The sequence below is a fragment of the Balaenoptera musculus genome, chromosome 5, assembly GCF_009873245.2.
Source record: "Balaenoptera musculus isolate JJ_BM4_2016_0621 chromosome 5, mBalMus1.pri.v3, whole genome shotgun sequence".
Lineage (NCBI taxonomy): Eukaryota > Metazoa > Chordata > Mammalia > Artiodactyla > Balaenopteridae > Balaenoptera > Balaenoptera musculus.
The window spans coordinates 28,019,128-28,040,640 of NC_045789.1; the positions used below are offsets into that span (position 1 = coordinate 28,019,128).

At 45.3% G+C, this 21,513-nt stretch overlaps 1 protein-coding gene across 1 annotated transcript; it reads left to right on the forward strand.

Moving 5' to 3' along the window:
- The first annotated feature begins 7,208 nt into the window (after positions 1 to 7,208).
- REELD1 (reeler domain containing 1) lies at positions 7,209 to 18,981 on the forward strand. Its single transcript, XM_036853689.1, has 6 exons — positions 7,209 to 7,416; positions 10,161 to 10,383; positions 12,208 to 12,371; positions 15,263 to 15,596; positions 17,030 to 17,093; positions 18,253 to 18,981. The coding sequence occupies exons 1-6, from the start codon at positions 7,209 to 7,211 to the stop codon at positions 18,856 to 18,858; spliced, it is 1,599 nt and encodes a 532-aa protein (XP_036709584.1). The 3' UTR covers positions 18,859 to 18,981.
- The last annotated feature ends 2,532 nt before the right edge of the window (positions 18,982 to 21,513 follow it).

A 21,513-nucleotide genomic window follows, 5' to 3' on the forward strand; every position in this document is an offset into this window, starting at 1 on the left:
CATTTCTCCCTTTCAGAGACCTCTAAACATGAAGAAAATGTCCCAGGGATGGGACTGGGCTGGTGAACTTGGCATGTCCTTCCTCTCTGAGGATTCCATGAGGTTGGGAAACACTTTTCCAAGGCTGCTCCCATACCTGGAGGATGCAGGTGGTGTGGCCATGGCCATCATCACGTGCCAGACTTGGTCCATGTCATCCCAAGATGCTCTGAGGGTAGCTCATACTATGCCTTCATGACTAAAATAAAAGTAAACATATGTATAATTTTCTAACTGGAAGAAATCTGAGGGATCATTTAATTCAAACCTTTTATTTTACACCGGAGACAACACAGAGAAGTTAAGTGCTTTACCGAAGGACACAGAGCTGCCGATTTATAACCATAAAACCCACCATGAAAGAGAATTTTCTTGTGTGTGATGTTAATGTAACTCTTCTAGTCGGGGGCCATGGGACGTTAATGTAACCATTTAGTCACTTAATGTATCAAGTCCAGCCAGATTGCCAGTGTGAAATGACTCCAGCAGATTCAAACAGAAAGCAATGTTTTCTTGCTTTCCCTGTGCACCCAGATGCGAATGGGGATAGGAACGCCCGCGGAGCCCAGATGCTGGATACCCTCTTTCGCAGCCCCACTCTGGTTCTCGCTTCCTCACAATCACACCTCTCACACCCCCGCCCCCCGAGGGCTGCCTGGCACGGAAGCCTCTCCTCTCTGTGAACCAGCTCCATCCTCTCTGCAGCTCAGCCCGCTTTCTCCTTCCCCAAGCAAACATGCTCTGAGCCCTTCCTTTGTGTCCAACCCATGCCTAGGGCTACCTGCTTACCCTTTATCACCTCACTGAAACCTCACAGAACATGGGGATGCAGGTACAAGAAGGACGGTTGTCCTCACGTTTGGAGGAGGTTATAAAGGGGGTCAGTGGCAGAGCTGTGGGGAGAGACCGCGTCTATCACAGCCTGGAAGCTCTGGAAGCTTTGGCAAGTTAGACACAGGGGCTCAGTTTCCTCCCCTGTAAAATGGGCTAACAGTAGTACGGCCCTCCGGTGGGATGAGTGTTCGCGAGCTAATTGGCTAAATGTCCAGAATGTGGCACAGGGAGTCCTGCCAACCCAGCGGAGGCTGTGAGTGAGGCAGGCAATGAAGGTCATGCCTCGGATAAGGTGTCCTCCTGGTTTCCACCAACAGGAACACTTAGTACCTGGGTGAATGGCAGGATTATTTACTGAGCCGTGTGTGGGCTCTCTCCAGCTGCTTGCCATCCCCTCTCTAACCTGGGGGCTCGCCTTTTGAGAATCACTACATCAGAAGGCGTATTTGTTACGGGGCTAAAGCAGAGGTGTTGGCACCTTACCCCTCTCTCTGTGGTAGGTAGATTATACCAGGTGACCGGGGTGGGGAGTTGGCTGGGGATAGTGGGGAGGGGCCGGGGGAGGGGAGATAGCCAGTTATCCCCAAGGCTAGGAAGGGAGTGGAGAGGGGTGAAGAGGTTGGCCACACCCCCTCTTTCCTAGCAGCAGGAATCTGTGCCCCACTCACGGGGGACCCGGCAGAGGGGGTGGGAGACCCTCAGAGGGCAAAGGCCACACGGTGCATCTGGGGAGGTCGAAGCCCAGCCTGGCTGGAGACTTGACACTTTCTTTGCACCAGAGCATCTGAGCCAGAGCCTTCAAATGACCTTGTGAGCAGCGGCGACGGAAGACCCTCACCCTAGGTTCCTGAGCCACCCAGAGTCTCTGCTGACATAACAGAAGATTGAGATTTCCTCCTTCCTGGTGGGACAGAGGCTTGGAGAAGTCAGAGTCTATCAGCGTGATTTCACCCTGCACGGGGAGCACCGGCGTCCTGGCCGAGGGAGCTCGACCTCCTCTGGTGTCTGCAGGGCAGACGGTCTCGCACTTGCCGTGACGGCCTGAGCAACTTGGCCCCCAAACCGACATTACGGGCCTGGAACTGTGGTCTCCGAGTTGGTGCTTTGCCCATTAAGTCACTCACTTCATTACCTGGAGCGGAGACTAGGCCTAACGGCCCAACTGCTGCCCTTTCTGGAGCCCCACCTCCTGTTACCTGGCACCACCCATGCTAGGATTCTCTCTAGGACATCCTGCATTTATTTTTTTTTTAATTTTTAAAAATAAACTTTATTGAAGTATATAGTTGGTTTACATTGTTGTGTTAATTTCTGCTGTACAGCAAAGTGACTCAGTTATACATATATACATTCTTTTTCATATTCTTTTCCATTATAGTTTATCCCAGGATATTGAATATAGTTCCCTGAGCTGTACAGTAGGACCTTGTTTATCCATCCTGTACATAATAGTTTGCATCTGCTAACCCCAAACTCTCAGTCCATCCCTCCCCCACCTCCCTCCCCCTCGGCAACCACAAGTCTGTTCTCTGTGTAGGACACCCTGCATCCAGTCGGTCACCAGATGCTACCAAGTCCATCTCCAAATGGCCTCCTGAGTCCCTCCCTCCCGTTATCCCCACTGTGACTGTTCACCTCACCCTTTCTGACTGACCTGCAATACCGTGGCCTCCTCCACAGCCCCTGGGCTCCCTTCTCTTCCAAAGTTGTCTTAAGGGATACCACTGCCTGCCTGCCTACTCTACTGCTTAAACAGCCATGGAAGCTCCTTACTTCCCACTGAATGCGGCTGAACCTCCTAATACTATGATGTGCAAATCCCTTCAGCGTTCGGTTGCTACCACAGTTCTCAGCCTTGCTTTCCTCTCCCTCAGGGCCTTCTTTCTGGGCATCTCTCAGACATGCCAGGCCCTTCTCAGGACTCCATGGTCAAGTCTCAGAGGCGGAAAAACAAAGACAAACAAGCAAACACACGAAAGCGCTCTCACATAGTTGCAATAAAGGGGAAGGAGGACGTTACAGAGAGAGAGAGCTCTCAGAAGTGCAATTTGGTTGGGCTGGGCATGTCACCTGTTCCAGTCCTCACTTTCTGTATCCTTTTAGTTCAGATGATGTGTTTCTTGAAAAGTCTGGGTTCTCAAGGCAGCCTGGTCGGTTGCTTCCCCATTGGTGATTGACTTGTCTTGGGTAAAGTGACCACCTCTGACCGATCAGTCATGGTAGGGAGGGGCCAATGTCATACAGTATAAAGGGGCTCTTCCAAGGGCTGAGATCCGGCAGGTTCTCTGGGGAGCCTGTGAAAATGCAGAAACCGACTCAGTGGCTCTGCCATGGGGGCCAGAGATTCTGCATTTCTCACAAGCTCCCAGGTGACGCTGGTGCTGCTGGCCCTTGGACCACACTTTGAACAGTGAGACTCTACAATGGGCTGTAGTCAGGAGATGTCATAAACAGTATTCAGTACATCCTTCTTTTCTAGAATGTTCTCCATTCTTTGTTGGCAGGAAAAATGTTGCTCACTGTTTAAGGTGCAGTTCAAATGTAAGGTCCACAGGGATGTTGGGTTCTCCTAGAGTTAATCTCATAAGTCCTTTCTGGAATCCCACGTGTCATTTGCCTAATAGTTACTTCTGTAGATTTGTCACGTCCATTTTTGCTTATTCTACTTTTTTAATGTACATACAGTAAAATCCACTTATTTTGGTGCACAGTCTGTGAGTTTTAACAAGGTGGTACAGTTGTGTAACTACCACCACAATTGATTCAGATTCACAGTAGTTCCATCCCCCAGAAGATTCCCTCCTGCTGCCCTTTGGAGTCACCCCTCCCCACTGACCCCAGCCCCTGGCAACCACTGCCCTGTTTCTGTTCTACAATTTTGCCTTTTTCAGAATGTTATATAAATAGAATCATGCACTCTGTAGTCCTGTGAGTCTCCTCCATTTTGCTATATCTATGGATTGGGATTCGTGTCTGATTCATCTTTGTTTTTGCCTAAATAAGTGCCTAACACCAACTTAGAGTTCAGATACCCATATGCATGACGCTTGTAGTGAGTCCAATGTCTTTTCAGAAGCCTGACTCTTTATTAATAAACCTCCAGGTGGGATGGAGCCTCTAGAAGTTTGGTGGTGATTCTTCAACTCAGTGTTTTCCTAACTTGCCTGGTCAAAGACTCTCCTGCCTCCTGGGGTGTGTAGTAAAAATATGGATTTCCAGAACTCTCTCCTGCACAGTCTGATTTCACAGGTCTGGAAAGAAACCTGGGGAATCTATACCAGTGCTTCTCAAATTATGCTCATGTCAGAATCACCTGAGTCACAGATTGCTAGGTCCCACCCCAGAGTTTCTTTTTCAGTGGGTCTGGAGTGAGGTCCAGGAATGTGCACTTCTAACAAGTTTCCAGGTGATGCCAGCGTTGTGCTCTGGGGATCCCACTTTGAGATCCGATGATCTACGGCTCTGCGCTAGTGTCAAGTGTCTCCAACGATCTTCATACGCATGCGCATGTGTGAATTCCAGCTTAAGTGCAACTGATGGGGAGGGAGCGTGCTATGTGGGACATTTTTGTACCAAACATTGTACCCTGGCCATGACCTCAATCCTACTTCACCCGGGACAACTTCTTCAGCCCACGTTGACCCAGAAGCAGAGATCTCTGAGATTTGTTTGATTCGATCATTCTCCCCTTGGCAGGGGGGACCAAGATGAAGGCATCCGGCTCCTGCTGAGGATGCCAAAGGAAGTCGTATGCAAAACCAGTCCCAGTTCTTTCTAGTTCTTCAGACAGGCTTGAACAATGATGATGTGGAAACTGTACATGAGGATGTGTCTCTGATCTTAAAGAAACCAGTGCGATTAAGGCTGGATTTGGACTCCGAAGGAGAGTTCCTGGGGACGCTGAGGATTAGTGGTAACAGCTGTTACCCTGCCCATTGGAGGAGAAACTGAAGGGAGAAGAAAGGACTTGTTGAAAGGATGTGTCTCTGCAGCTCTGAGAGTGGAAACTGTTGCGTCAATCCTGGAGGAAAGTGTATTCCTCGGTAAGTGGATGTTTTTCTGGTTTAGGTAGACAACAAAGTGCTGGTGGGAAAGAAACTTCGAGATCTAAGGAGGTGGGGGGAGGATGAAATTTATGGCTTCGGTGGTGATCTGCGGGATGTGGCGCTCACCCCGCTTCCTCCGTAGGCATCTGTGTTCAATCTGCCTCTGTGGGGAGGAGACCAGCTTCCGCCATCAACAAGAGCTCCCCGGGGCTGTCTACGTGGCCCCTCTGAAAGGAAACGAGAAGGGCCCTGGGTCTCCTCAGCTGAGAATATGCTTTTACAGCTCCTTGTTCATCATCTTCTATTGTGTCTGGAAATCGGTAGGAATGGCCCCTTGTGGTGAAAGGGTTTTGACTTTTACTGCCTTATGGAGAACAAACCTAGCAGAGAAAGGTATTGTCTGAGGACTCTTAGGACAAGTCCGAGAGATTCCCATTATACAATAGATCATACTCTGGTCCCCTGTGTCTGGTCGGTGTAAAGGTGGCGGTGGTGTGTGCAGATAGGATGGCGTAGATGACACGATGATTTGGTTGTATGGTTTACCTCCTTAGTCTACTGCTTTTATTGCTAATTTCACCAAAGTTTTACATTTTATTTTTACCTTTTAAAACCAGCTTATTAGAGAGGAGAGTTGTTGTTGCTTTGCATTGCTCCTTAGATCACAATATTAGCAGAACTTCTAAAATACATGTACATAGGACTATAAAAACAAATGGTTATTTTTAAAAAATGCCTGCTAGTCCTGGATTTTTACTCAGAGAGGTTTTCATCTGTCTTATTTGCTATTTCCCACTTTACTTTCATCTGTGAACTTCTTTGACAATCAACTTTTAATTCCTTCCGTGGATGGGCGTCCGAGGTGTAAACAAAAATATTTACTCTATAAATGTTATTTTGCCCAAACATTTTATTCTATTTCTGAGCCAGTTTTTTTTTTTTTTCCAGTATATTTAACAAAGTATAGAGTGGATGGGCTTGGGTATAACTTTCTCTGCTCATCTTCTCTGTGAGAAAGGAGTGAAATAATTAAAAATCATCAACAGGAGAAAGGACAGGGGCTATCAAAGCATTGCAAATTTAGCAGTCTCCTCTAAATAACTGACAGTTGGCAGAAGATATGTAGCAGTTAACTCTGTAATCTGCAATTAGAGAGATAAACCAAGTCACCATATGCCAGGCTGCCTGCCCATATTGGAATATTGGGTGTCTCATTTCAGCAATAATATATTACAGCTCACATTGTCCTTGGATATCAGGATGTAAGGAGTCCACATTAGGATTCAAACATGTTCTGGTCTTTTTTCTTTGATGTAATTAGTATAGCCTCTCTTTAAAAAGAAACATTCTTACAAAAAAACTACAAGAAGAGAGGTTTAAAAAAAAAGGGTTTAGAAATGAAATACTTCCTACAGTCTGGCACATCTTTTTTTTTTCTTGTGGTTTCATTTTTCACATTTAAACTTTAATTCAATTGAAATTCCTTTTAGTTAAAAGTTGTTCTAGCTATATTTATTGATCATTTCCACAATGATTTTTTGTTTGTTTTTTTTTTTTGTTTTGTTTTGTTTTTAATTTTTATTTATTTATTTATTTTTATTTATTTTTTGCTGTGTTGGGTCTTCGTTTCTGTGAGAGGGCTTTCTCTAGTTGCGGCAAGTGGGGGCCACTCTTCATCGCGGTGCGCGGGCCTCTCACCATCGCGGCCTCTCTTGTTGCAGAGCACAGGCTCCAGACGCGCAGGCTCAGTAGTAGTTGTGGCTCACGGGCCCAGTTGCTCCGCGGCATGTGGGATCTTCCCAGACCAGGGCTCGAACCCGTGTCCCCTGCCTTGGCAGGCAGATTCTCAACCACTGCGCCACCAGGGAAGCCCTTTTTGTTTTTTTTAAATGCTATTTTAAAGCGATATACTTTTTTTTTTTAATTGAAGTATAGTTGATTTACAATGTTGTGTTAGTTTCAGGTACACAGCACACTGATTCAGTTATACATATACATCTATTTTTATTCAGATTATTTCCTTTATAGGTTATTATGAAATACTGAGAACAATTCCCTATGCTATTACAGTAGGTCCTTGTTGGTTATCTATTTTATGTATAGTAATGCGGCACATCTGTTTGATCTTGACCTTGAGTGCTTACGATCTGGGGAGGTGATACCAAAGGTATTTCAGGTTTAAAGACAGTGTGGGATTCAGGTCAGGCCCATTCAGGAAGACATCGTATCGTTTTCCTAAATGGCATCTGAATTGAAGCTGCTGTTTATCAGGGCACAGGAGAGGGCAGGATGAGGGTCCCCGCTGCCCTCGCAGGCTGGGCTTGTGCCACTCTCTGCCTGGCATCCAGCTCCTCTGCCTTTTCCCATGGGGCCGGCTCGGTGGCCTGTGTGGACATGCACCCCCAGCACATTCCAGCCCAGCCTCAGAACCCCAGGACCCACCACATCACCATTCTCAGCGGCAGCTCTTCCTACTCACCGGGTGACACGGCTTCGGGTATGTATGGGAGATGCTTTGAGAGACCCCCAGGAGCCCCTGGGCCCTAGTGACAAATTCCAAGTTGTGTTTGTCCCAGCTAGGAGTTTCCTGGGCTAAAGTTTGGCTTAATCCTAAGAAGAAATTATGTAGCCAAAAATAAGCAAGAAATATTTGTGGGTTTAAAAAAATTTTTTTTTTATTGAAGCATAGTTGATTTACCATGCTGTATTAATACCTGCTGTACAGTAAAGTGACTCAGTTATTCACATATATACATTATTTTTTATATTCTTTTCCATTATAGTTTATCACAGGATATTGAATATAGTTCCCTGTGCTCTACAGTAGGACCTTGTTGTTTATCCATTCTATATGTAATAGTTTACATCTTCTAATTCCAAACTCCCAATCCTTCCCTCCCCCATCCCCCCTCCTCCTTAGCCACCACAAGTCTGTTCTCTATGTCTGTGAGTCTGTTTCTCTTTCGTAGATAGGTTCATTTGTGCCCTATTTTAGATTCTACATGTAAGTGATATCATATGGTATTTGTCTTTCCCTTTCTGACTTATTTCACTTAGTATGATAATCCCTAGTTGCAGCTATGAAGCATGAAATATTTGTATCATGAAAATCATATAACTAATCTCTATATTGATATTAATCTTTATAAGAGAAGAGGGCACAACTGGCCTTATAATAAAAAATTATTTTGTCTTTATTATAAGGTATAAATATAGTTACCCTGAACAAACGTCACATATCAAGGATGTGTGAGAAATAGACTTTTTTCCTCCTTATTTAAAACTAAAATTATTTGAGGAGTGAAAAGAGCATTTCCTGCTGTTTTAGGTCAGGTGCCTACAAATTCAGAGCGAGAACTTGAATGCAGGTGGTTTATTTGCGGAGTGATCCAGGAAGCATAGATGAGAGAGAGGGGAAAGGGTGACAGGGAATAACGAAACACTAATAACAGGTGTCAAATAGAGTGGGTGACTGCTGTGGGCAACGCACTGGGGCCAAGTTCCAGTGGGGACCCTCTGAGAAACCATGGGAAACACACCTGTGACTCATCCCTTGGGAGGATGGAGGAGGGGTATTTATTGGTTGAGGGTAGCCCCCCAGGGGTGTTTCCACATCCATCCCACCTCCCAACACACATACACACACTTCAGAGCCACACCTGCCCACCTTGGACCAAGCTCCCAAGATGCCAGCTGGAAAAAGCAGGAAAGACAGCTACTCATGCAGAGTGAAGGAAGTCAGAAAGAGAAAAACAAGTATCGTATATTAACGCATATATGTGGAATCTAGAAAAATGGTACAGATGAACCAATTTGCAGGGCAGGAATAGAGAGGCGAACGTAGAGAACGGGCAGGTGGACACAGTGGAGGAAGCGGAGGGTGGGATGGTTTGGGAGGTTGGGATTGAAATATATACACCACCATGTGTAAAACAGATAGCTGGTGGGAACCTGTGGTATATAGTGCAGGGAGCGCAGCTCAGTGCTCTGTGATGACCTAGAGGGGTGGGATGGCAGGGGGTGGGAGGGAGGTCCAAGAGGGAGGGGGTATATGTATACATATAGCTGATTCACTTCCTCGTACAGCAGAAACTAACACAACATTGTAAAGCAATTATACTCCAATAAGAAAAAAGATAGAAAAAAAAAGAAAGAAAGCTACTGAGGTGATTCAGTTACACATAGATATACACACCCCTGGGGGGGCTACCCTCAACCAATAAATACCCCTCCTCCATCCTGAAACTAACACAACATTGTTAATCAACTATACTCCAATATAAAATATAAAGTTAAAAAAAAAAGAAAGCTACTGATGTTGAAGATAGTAGCTAAGCGTAGACAGGAAGGTATCTATTTAATAGCTACAGTGAACTCAAACACATCAGCACTGTTGGCTCCATTCCTTTTTGATGTATGCTAACTCTTTTGATGGGAATTAGAGGTGATAAATGGAAATGAAATTTAGCCTCTCTATATGGTTTTATCCAATCATTTTGTTCTACTGATTAGTGTGAGGAATAAAAATATACGGAAAATATTGTCGGGTTACCCCCTCAAAGAGTTGCATAGTTTACAGTTCCAGTACTACTGAATGAGTGCCCTAGTTTTTCTGTTGGCCTATCAATACTGGTTATAATTACACATTTTGAAATTTGTTAACATGATAGGTATAAAATAGTGTCACATTTATAATTGTTTTAAAAATTATGATTGAGCTTGTTTATTTTCTGTTTGTGTCTGTTGATAATTTTCAGTTTGGCCATCTTTCTGTTAATTCACCATAACTCTTTGTATATTTGTCTGTTGTATCTTACAAATACCTTTCTCATTTTATCATTTGTTTTTTTACTTCTTCTATATTGAGAATTTTAAGAAATCATCTTTTCCTTTATGGCTACTGAATTTGCTTAGAGAGGCATTCCTAACTTCAATATTAAAAACAAAAACAAAAACAAAAGCAAAAACAAAACAAAACAACAACAGTGAAAAAAAAAGCCAAACTATTGTTTCTAGTTCTTTTGTATTTCATTTTTACATATCTTTTATATTCCATCTTTACAAATGGAATTTATTTTGGGTGTGAAATAGCATTTCAACCTTTTTTTTTTCCCTAATGAATTGCTTACTTTTGCGGGGCTGGGCTGGTCCTAAGCTTTTCATTTTGAAAATACACATGTAAAGTCACCAAGTGGAACTCCCTCAAGTGTGTTGACCTTGAATGGATGTTTTCTGTTGAAGTGGCTGTGAGGAGCAGTCGTGATTTCATGGGCTTTCTACTTCAGGCCCGAAGAGAGTCTGATCATCAGATAGCTGGCACTTTTGTTTTCATTCCTCCTCATTCCAAACCGATGGCTTGTTTTGAAGAGGCTGACACAGTCACCCACGTGGACAAGTCCCGGAAGAGAAATCTGTCCTTTGTGTGGCAGGCCCCCGCCCACCCTGTAGGGGACGTCAGGTTCCTGTAAGAGAGTCAAGTTCTGGTTCTTGGTAACTGAGCTTCCACTTTGAAGACAGGGGCTTCTCCTCCCTTCCTTCTTGTTTCCTACCTCCCACCCTCCACCTTATAACAAGGACAGGGTCACTGGGGCTGCCCCAACTGGAGTGTCTCTATGGGGGGGACTAAAAAAAATTGTCCTAACTCCCCTCTGTGCTGTTATCCATGGTCCAGGAATGTGTGACGTCCCTCCTCCCTGTGCACAGATGAACCTTGGCCAGTCTCTCCAGGAAATTCTCACTAGGGGACAAAAGAGCTGCTGGTGGGAGAGTCGGGAGAGAGCCCAGAAAGAGAGAGACAGAGGCAGGCAGACAGTGGGCACTTCCTGGGCCTGGGCAGAGCCACTGAGGGCTCCGTGCTTCGGCCTAATGTCCACCAGATGGGTGTGATCATGACAGCACCCACCTCGTAGTGCTGCATAAGGACGAAGGAGCCAGTATATGCCAACTGCGTGGACCAGTTCCCGGCAACTGTAAGCATCATACAAACATCATCAGTCCTCAAAATGAGACCATGGCTTTGTCCTTCTTTTCACTCACATGTACCAAGAAAGCAAACTTCTTTTTTTTTTTTTTTGGTTTTTAGGAAAGGGTATGTATTCCTCAGTTTCTTTCCCCTACACCCTCATATACAGAAGAGGGAGGTTGTGCCCAAGGGTGGAGACATCCAGACCCCATGGTTGTCCCCTCTGCACTGGGGAACGTGAGAGATGAGGTGTGTGTCCCCCGCCCCTCAGGGTCCTCTTTCCTTCCATCCATTCCTGGTGGCCTAACACAGCAGGAAGGACAAACAAGGAGGACAACCCTGTGCCCTGACGACTTTGCCCATCTGGAAAGGTCAGGACCCACTCGACTGTTGGTGTAACCGGCTCCTGCCAGGACTTTGGTTCCAATGCAAGGGATGTGTGGTGCCTGAAGGCCTTCAATCTGTACAGTTACTTTTATTTCTCAAAGCCCCTCCGTTTGTATTTTTAGATTTACTGTCATAGCTGCTCTGTGCTACAGAAGAAGTAGTTCAGAAACTGTTATTTCCTTTTGACAGAAGCATCTCTCAAGTCCTCCTACATTCTCTCACCTCCCAGGATACTTTCCCACCATAACCTTGACATGACAACGAACCATGGCTTTTACTTGCCCCTTAACTCTCTGGGTGATCTCAGCTAAATTCATCACATTTTTATAACTGCCTTCTGAATACTTACAGTGAGAAAAATGGTACTTGCCAATAATCCCTAATTCGGTGAAATTTGGGGGGGGATGAATGAGATCATGTTGGTGCAAATGATTTTTACTGAAGAAAGGCATTATGTATTCAAAATATTATTTAGAATATGAATGATTTATCTCTCATTTTCAATAGCATTTACAATTCCAATAGGATTATACAATTGTACAACAGATTTATAAAATTTTCAATGAAAGCTGTAATTCAATTCATGACATACCAGTAATGGCGAATGATCACAGTTGAAGATGAAACCTTTTGAGTCGACGGTTCTAGAAGACACCTTTTAGTCAAAAGGAGATTCTTAATGATTGCATTTATTCAGGAGGGTAATTGATTTGTACCTATTGTCTCTTGTTTTAATTATTTGCTGCTATTGAGCTTTTGTTTTTAAAAAGAATGAAGTCACCCGAGGGAGTAACACAATCATCTCTCTCTAAGTTCTATCCATGTAGACTTGGGTTCTTCTTTATCTTTTTGTTTGTTCTCTCCTTTCTATCAGGACAGCCCAAGGTATAATTTAAGGGAAACTAAATCCTCGAATCACTCTGCTTTCTTTCTCCACAGTTTATCAGTGGTCCAGTCATATTTCGTTTACTGGGCGAGGATTGAATCACCTGTCGTGTCTCAACAGACACACAGTAGAGCTAGTTCCGACAGCCACGTGGAGCCTGGCCCACCTATGCCAGCCCCTGGGCAGAGGCCGGAGGGCATGGAAGGAACCGCCCCAGGTACAGCTTGCCACTGCATTCACCAGCCTGGTTGGCAGCATTATTTTCACAGTTACTATTTTTCACTTAAGAGTGACTCCAGCCAGTTTCCAGTTCCTGAGACCCAACCAATAGACACCTGCCTTGGGAGTGTCAACAGTTCCTGGGGACGTGATCCCACAGCCATGGGTGGGGGTCAAGAGGACACTTGCAAGTTCAGCGTTCGCTGCAGCAAACACACTCTGTCCGGCTCAATCTCACAGGTGAAGGTGGGCCACGAAGCATTGGAACTGAGCTGCAAAACCAAAAAAATAGCCATACACCTTCCCCCACTCCCACGCTTAACAAATCACCACGATATTTCAGCTGTTTTCCCCAGTCCCCTGAGGCTGCACAGGGAACACCAGAAAGAAATAACTCTTTTTTCTTTTTTTATGTAAGTTCATCCAGTTTTGATTGTTACTTTCCGAGGTAGGTAGATGGCTCTTTGCAGCTTGGGTTGTAGAACAGAATCAGGAACGAGAGGCTGTTTCGATGGCAATGAATGTTTTTCCTGGCTCACCACATGACTTTAGATTCCATTGGCCCATGAACTTCTGAGAAAACAAACAAACAAAAATAGACAATGAAAAAAACCCTAACCAGCTAGAGGATGTGTGACCCACCTGAAAATTCCTGGTGAAATTGAACTCATTTTCATTATTTATTTCTAGTTAAGCGCTCTGATGCCTTCATAAAGGCATCCAATCACCTGCACAGAAGATCCAACCTTTAATCCATTCAATTCCACTTTCCTTTCCGGGCTAACATGGTGAGGCCAGGATCCGATATGAATCCCTGACTTTGCTAGTCGAGCAGACCCAGGCTCAGAGCCAACCCTGGGCCACCCTCCATCTCTGCCTGTGACCAAAACCTTTGTCTTCTCCACATTGCCCAGCACTGCTCCTCCAACCTTTTCACCAAGATACTCCTAAAAGCAGAGAAAAGGTCTCAGGGTCTGAGAGCGTGGCCTTAAGAAGACCCTGCAAATCCAACATGGGTTTGAAGTCTCCTGTTTCATGTTATAAATCATGCGAAATGTTGCATTCTGATCCCAGGCATATTTGTTTTAAGATGAATAGGAATAGCAGTGAGGCTTCAGGAAGATGGGTCCCGTTGGTACTGTAAAGTCTCTCCGACGGTTGACCCCACTGGCACCTTGTCCCCTGCGGGATGGCGGACGCCAATCTGAGCAGCTACAGGGTAGAATCCTTATCATGCTTCTCACATTCGTCCGCTTGGCTCCTGCCTGTTTTCTTACCCATTCCTCTACGCAAACCCCAGCGCTTCCCAAGGGAAAAATGAATGTGTGTGTGAGTGCGTGTGTACATGCACACACATTGGGGGAGGTGTCATCTAACAAAGTTAAATGGATTTTTTAACTGTAAGAAGACTTCAGTTGCCAAATGTGAGTGACACATTGTCCCATTGGGAAGATAGTATATTGTATCTCTCAAACTTATTTTCCAGCAGAGCCTTGGAACACTTTGGGGTCCTACCCAACTGCACTAGGCATGACCTACTTTTATATCTCCATGTTTTGCCTTCTGATATTTCCTTAAACGGAACTGTTCCTCATGATGAACTATTTACCTTTCCAGGAGCAGTTCAAATATCTCCTTTGTGAGCCTTTTCCCCTTACTTCTTGGTAGGCAAATGTATTTGCTTTCTTTAGCTCTGGTATTGAAGCTCTCATCACACTGTGATTTATAAGGTTGGGCACCTAGGAGTCTGTCCCCTAGATTTTGAATTCAGAAACAACAGTTAGCAATCGGCATCACTTCTGCACTGCATCCCCAGCACCTGGAATGATGCCCAGCACGCAGTGGGTCTGCAGAAAGTGTCTGAAAGCATTTAGAGTTCAGGCAGGAGTTAAAACTGTCAGAATTTTTGCTAAATTCTGCGTGTCTGTGTAAGCCTTCTTTATTTTTCACTTCAATCTCGATATTTTTGAGTAATGAAGACATTAGAACAAAGTGTCACCAAAAAAAAAAAAAGAGAGAGAGAGAAAGAAAGAATTCAATCCAACCCAGTAGGAGCCCTGGCCAGAGAAACTTCTGCCAGCACTTTTCTGTGAACAACATCGTGGTCGCCCTACTCATCATCGTGGTAAACACGTAGTGCACGTCGTATCTGTACCAGGCACTGTGCTGCACGCGTTTACATCAATGATTTCACTTTACCCCTGCCACAGTCCTAGGCTGTAGGTACCATTACTGGTCTCATTTTGCAAAAGAAGAAACTGACACTCTGGAGGACTTACCCCAAATCAGGAATTAGCAGAGCGAAGAGCTGAACCCAGACAATGATTCCAAAACCTGTGCTTGTTTGTTTGCTCCCCTCTGTGAAGCTATTTCTAATGCTCTGGGCCATCATGTCAGCTAATCACCGATGGGAAAGGAGACAGTGGAGGGCAGTGATCCCACCTCTGCCCATAGCAGAGGCTCGAGTCCTTACCATCACTGGGGAAATTTTTGCGTTAATATACTATGGCAAGAATGATCTAGGGCTTTAAAAAATCCATGATTTGTGGGATTCCATTTTATTTTCTAGCTAGAAGCAGGTTTTGGCAGAAGTGAGAACACATAGAGTGGTCACAGCGGTTTCTATGTTCACTGATTGGTGACTGTTAAGAATGCACAAGCCCAGAAGGGCTAGGAGCTTACTCTTTAAAAAGACATGAGAATTCAGGTGCTTTGCTGCTTGGTCAGGAGTTTCTACTACTGAGCAGATCATCCTTATGGTGATGCTTTTGAGTGGTTCACACTTAACGGTCTGTCCTCAGGCACGTTAAAATCTCTGGCATTCAACCCATTGTCCTGGCTGTGTGTGCTAATCGATAAAAGGAACGATTTCTCCTTCTCTCCCTGTAGTGTCTCTGGGCCTCCGCTTGGCCCCCAGGGTGCCCGTCACTCTTCCTCAGCAGTGCACAGATGTCTCTGCTGTGGCCGTCCCTGGAGCTGCAGAAGAGGACAGCTTAGATCCAGTTCCTGCCAATGTTCGGGTGACAGAATTTCCTGGGGCTGCAGAGACTCCATTCCAAGCATCTTCACACATAGCTGCCCTAGTCAGCGATGGCCCCCAACCCAGCGGGGACAACACCCCAACCCTGGAACCATCCCTGGACGTTTGTGGGCTGGAGAGGTTCATGGCCATCAGGGGATTCTCCTCAGAGAGCTTTGCTTCCAGCCCTAGCACCCACCACGGGTAATGGGCCAGGGGGTGGGCCATTCGGGACAGGTGGTGGGATGAGGCCAAACACAAGGGTGCTGAGGAAATGGAACCTTCTTGGAGTCAGACAGAAAAAGATCTCAACCATATTTATTCTTTAGTGCGTGAGAAACACTGATTTTAGAAAAGCCACTGGTCAGAAGGGCTGGATATATAAATTACCTGGGGAAACTGTACTGTCTTGGACAGGGTGAGGTCTTTGAGATGCTGCTATAAATAAAATAAAATATAAATATAGGTTTTATATTTTAGATACATACATTTATAATATGTAAATATATATAATATATAAATATAAATTATATAAATCAATAAAAGCATTCACTGAGTCTTTGCTGCCATCTTCACGCACCACCCACCCCCATTCCCTCTCCAACTCCAAACTCCGGTGTTCCAACAAATGTAATTTTATCAGTATACACAGCAGTGACAGGAAACGTTGCTCTTATTTATTTATTTATTTATTTGTTGCGTTGTGTCTTCGTTGCTGTGCGCAGGCTTTCTCTAGTTGTGGTGAGCGGGGCTCTTTGTTACAATGCACAGGCTTCTCATTGCAGTGGCTTCTCTTGTTGTGGAGCATGGGCTCTATAGACATGCGAGCTTCAGTAGTTGTGGTGAGCGGGCTCTAGAGCGCAGGCTCAGTAGCTGTGACGCACGGGCTTAGTTGCTCCGTAGCATGTGGGATCTTCCCAAACCAGGGATCAAACCCATGTTCCCTGCATTGGCACTTAACCACTGCGCCACTAGGGAAGCCCCCGGAAACGTTGCTTTTTGATTATTATATAAAGTGAAGTAAAGTCAGAGAAAGACAAACACCATATGATATCACTTATATGTGGAATCTAAAGAAAATAATACAAATGAACATATTTACAAAACAGAAACAAACTCACAGACTTAGAGAACGAACTTATGGTTACCAGTGGGGAAGGGCAGATTGAGAATTTGGGATTGACATGTACACACTGCTATATTTAAAATAGATAGCCAAAAAGGTTTTAGTGCAGGGAACTCTGCTCAGTACTCTGTAATAACCTAAATGGGAAAAGAATTTGAAAAAGAATAGATATATGTATATGTAAACTGAATCACTTTGCTGTACACCTGGAATTAACACAGCATTGTTAATCAACTCTACTCCAAAATAAAATAAAAATAAATTAAATAAATTAATTTCTGAAGGAAAAATCAAACAAACAAACAAAAAACCTGGCGGCAATTAGGTAGGTAGGAATAAAGATAAAATAAGATTGGTCATGAATTAATAATTTTTGAAGCTGGGTGGTAAATATTTGGGGATTCATTATATTATTCTACTTGTTTCTTTTGAATTTTTTTATAATAAAAGGTAAGAAAAAAAACCCCGATACTTAGGGACTCCTTCTCAGCCTTTTTTCCCTTCCCTTTAGGACTCAGAATGATCCAAGCTTTGATTCATTGGAAACTTGCCTACCCTCGGATAGGGATGAACAGGTAACAGCCAAGTTGTGCATGAGCAGTGAGTTTGGTATTTTTGACGCCAGAGTGGGAAGTTCCAGGCTGGGAAATCAGAGCTAGTCTTAGCAGCCAAAATCAGAGAGGAGGAGGCAAGGGTATGATATATACACAGCATCTTTTTCCAATCAATATCAGCCTTTTCATTATACACAGCATCTCTGAAGTTATCGGCAATTGTAGAAATTGATGGTTTTAGTGAGTTGTTTTCCTACTTAGCTTGGGCTAATAAGCCCTCTCTCCTCCTCCCCCCAACCTGTCCTTCATAACATTGGCCTCAAAATACCATGTATGGTCCCAGAGGTTAGATCAATGGAAAATATAAAATATACATGCCCAATGATATACTATTCCTTTGAACTCTTAAAAGGAACATAAAATAAAACATGGTATAATATCCTTACTCAAATTTATTGGAACCTACAGCAAGATTCAATGGTCCCTCTTGCATAAAAAGACACACTCAAAGCTTTCAGCCATTGGAGATGACTGTCACCCATATTGGTCTAGAAGCCTCTTAAAGGACCCTAAGTTTATTCTTGTAAGTGGCCTCCATGCTCTCTCAGTGGAGTTTCCATTAGCTTCCCTGTCCCCATCAATAACAAGTGCATGTTTATCTGCATGGACGTTTTCCTCTGAGCTCTTTATTTTTTTTTTAATTTATTAATTTAATTTAATTTATTTATTTTTGGCTGCGTTGGGTCTTCGTTGCTGCGCGCAGGCTTTCCCTAGTCGCGGTGAGTGGGGGCTACTCTTCGTTGCGGTGCACGGGCTTCTCATTGCGGTGGCTTCTCTTGTTGCAGAGCACGGGCTCTAGGTGCACGGGCTTCAGTAGTTGTGGCTCACGGGCTCTAGAGTGCAGGCTCAGTAGTTGTGGCGCACGGGCTTAGTTGCTCCGCGGCATGTGGAATATTCCCGGACCAGGGCTCGAATCCGTGTTCCCTGCACTGGCAGGTGGAATCTTAACCACTGTGCCACCAGGGAAGCCCCCTCTGAGCTCTTTTAAGAGCAGGCATGAGGCTGGGTTTTCAGCTGCGATCTGGGATTCTCTAAGGAACTCAGGTTAGTTGCAAAGTTCAGTGGCTGCTTGGGGGGAAGACCAGCCCCTTGATTTCTCTTTTTCCCTTTGCTTTTCTAGGACAAGATGAAGTCCTCAAATAGGACGGTGATGAGGCCTCCTCTGTACACTGTCCGTCTTTCCTATCCTCGCCTCTGGTCCTCTGGGGCACTCACTGGACATGGGGCCAGGGCGGCCAATCCAACCCCTGTCCTCCACACCTCTGCCACCTCCAGGCCACCCACTGCCAGTGGCCAGTCAGAGGCATCAAGACCCTCTGCCAGCTTCCTGCCTCAGTCAAAGCACAAGGAGCCCAAAGTGAGGGAGGGCAATGGAGAGAGTGGCGTGGGACACCCCAGGAAGGCCAACCCAAGGCCTGAGCTTGGGCAAGACGAAGCCAGGGCCCCTTTGGGGATCCAGCTCGGGACTCTGCAGCTGGGAATCCTGCTTTGCCTTTCGGCTGCTTTGGGCATGGCCGTGGCTGTTGGCCTTCGCTACCTGCATACCCCGTCTTGCCACAAGCGGACGGAAGTATCCTTCAGTGAGCCTGCTGGGGACGCAGCTGCCAGGAGTGACGGAGGCGAGATCGTGCATGTCAGGAGGACTGGGGAGAACAGTTTTGTTTCTGTTGAAGCAGAATACAACTGGATCACGCCCACTGTGGGGAGCAAGAAAACAGTCCTCTGAGAAGGCGTCTCAGTGTCCCCCTTAGACCCTGTAGAGTGTCTCAGCCAGAATAGAGCTACTGAGACTAGCTGATGAGGATGGGGATTCACTGTGCCTCCCATCAGGGAGCAGTTAGTGGAGGGAGCAGCAAAAGGACAGTTTTATCAACAGAGGGAATTATTTTCCGGCTTTGTTGTCTTAACATCTGTAATTTAGCAGCTTTTTTTTCTTTCTTTCTTTTTTTTTTTTAGCAGCTTTTTTTCTTTTTGCAATTAGACGTTCTGTTTGAAGAGTTAAACTCAACACAATGAATATTGTATAACCTGCTCATTAACTAGACTCCCGTGGCCACTGAGCTTCCTCCGTTGCCTTAAGGAACCTGCAGAAGTAGAACTTCTGTCCCTCCTCAGCATGTCAGCCTCATCGACTCTCTTTGAAAAAAAAGTAACGTCGAGGTTGAGTCTCTTGCAAGAAAAAGGACTGCAGCCCTCCCTTTGCCTCTTCAAACCACCCCCAAAGAAGTTCTGTTTTCCAAACTGGAGTTCAAAGGTGGCTCTGATGTCGTTGCCTGGGTGAGTGCAAGGGTATTCAGCCTTCTTGGACACTCAGAAGCCTGGCAAATCTGCCATGGAAATTGATCCAAAGCAAGGAAGAGTTTAGAGAGTTTGATTACCCACATCTGTGGGAAAACATACACACGGCAGGAGGCCATAAACACCAGAGAGGGGTAAGCAAGCCTCTTCATCAGGGGTAAATGGATCTGAGATCGCCCATCCATTTACACTTGATGAGAGATTTATGTATCCCAACGACTAGCAGACATCTTGCCTTTTGCGAAAGGTCAGGCTGAAAAAAATGATGATACCAACACAGTTTTAAGAAGAGTCTTTACCTGTCTAAGAAAGCAAGATGGACGAAGACCATCTACCCGCCCTCGTGACTTCATGAAGATCACTTTGATTTAGCAGGAGTCCCATAGATACTACATGAGGTCAAAACAACATGTTTGAATATAACTCTCGAATATGCTCACCTAATATAACACAATGGAATTAGCTGCCTTTTCAAAGATAAACCTATTACAGAGTCACGATCCATTTAAATGCGGAAACAAAAACCACTATAAATTTGGAAAGGATATTTCTTAATTGAGCACCTAAATCGTGCAGGTACTGTGCTAAGAACTGTACATTTATTTTCACATTTAATTCTCACAATAACTTCATGAGGAATAAGTTCAGTAAATCACTAAATAGAAGGAGGCATTTGTGACATCTCGATTCAACAAAAACATTTTTAAAAAATTGGGTGTGTAGGAAAGAGCTGCTTCTGTTTTTCCAGCCCCTGTTAGCTCACTGGGCATCAATTCCAACACTCTCTCCTCCTGGATTCTGGGGTTGACAGACCTGTCCCCTGACTTCAGTCAAGCGCCTCACTGGGCACGTGGAGACCTAGGTAATTGTATGTTCACAAATGAAGGTGTTCTGGGAATGCCGTGGAAAGAGACACATGTACTGTACTCCAGTGGGGGCCACAGATATCCCTCCTACATACCCCGCGCTCCCCAGGGATGCCCCCCGCCAAGGTGAAGAAGACAAGCCATCTCACTAGTGGAGAGCTCCCATCTGGCCAGGTCACATCAGAGCTGGGTGCACCACATATACACTACCTTCCAGAACTTTCCTGTCCAAGAGGATATTATCCTGTGTAAACAGACTGTTTTGATTATCTATTGCTGTGAAACAAACTACCCCTTAACCCAGTGCTTTAAAACAATGCCTACCACTGATGGTCTCACACGACGCTGGGGTTGCCTGGGCTCAGCTGGGCAGCTCTTCTGCTCTGCCTGTTGTCAAATGGGCTGGAACATCCCAGATGACTCACTCACGGGGCTGGCAGTTCATGCTGGTTGCCGGCTGGGTACTCACTGGGGCCGTGGGTGAGTGTGGGAAACAATTTGCTTCTCCTTTTTGTGACTTCTTACTGCATAGCGTCTGGGTTCCCAGAAGGAGTGTCCCAGGCAGACAGGAGCAGAAGCTGGGCATCTTGTAAGGCTTAGCCTGGGAGGTAACACGGTTTTACTCCCGCCACGTTCTGGTGGTCACAGCATGTCACAGCCCTCATTCTTCCAAGGGGAAGGGCAACAGATTTCAGTTTTCAAAGGAAGAAGTGGCAAAGGAGTTGAAGTTATGTTTGATTCACTGCTTCGCTGGTTAGACTGCTGGCCTGCCACGGGGCTTGTGTGAGAAAAGACAGGCTGCTTACCTTCAGGAGGTGCCATGGGTCACCCTCCCTGCAAAGCATCAAAGGGGCCGAGGGAACTCTTCAGGCTTTAGGGGGTTTTTTTGGTTTGTTTTCTTGTTTGTGTTTTTGGCCACACCGCGAGGCTTGCGGGATCTTAGTTCCCGGACCAGGGATCGAACCCACGCCCACGGCAGTGAAAGTGCTGAGTCCTAACCACTGGATGGCCAGGGAATTGCCCAGGCTTTAGGGATTAGGCACCTCCTCTTCCCCAGCTGGGAACTCCAGGTCAGGCACGATAGTGACAGGTGCAGAAGAGTCAGCCAGACTTATAAGCCTCAGCTTCCTCAACAGAGATAAATGGATCACAAAATGATTTACCTCTTTCGGCTGTTGTGAAGATTAAATGCATGTTGAATACTTAGCTGCCTCTAA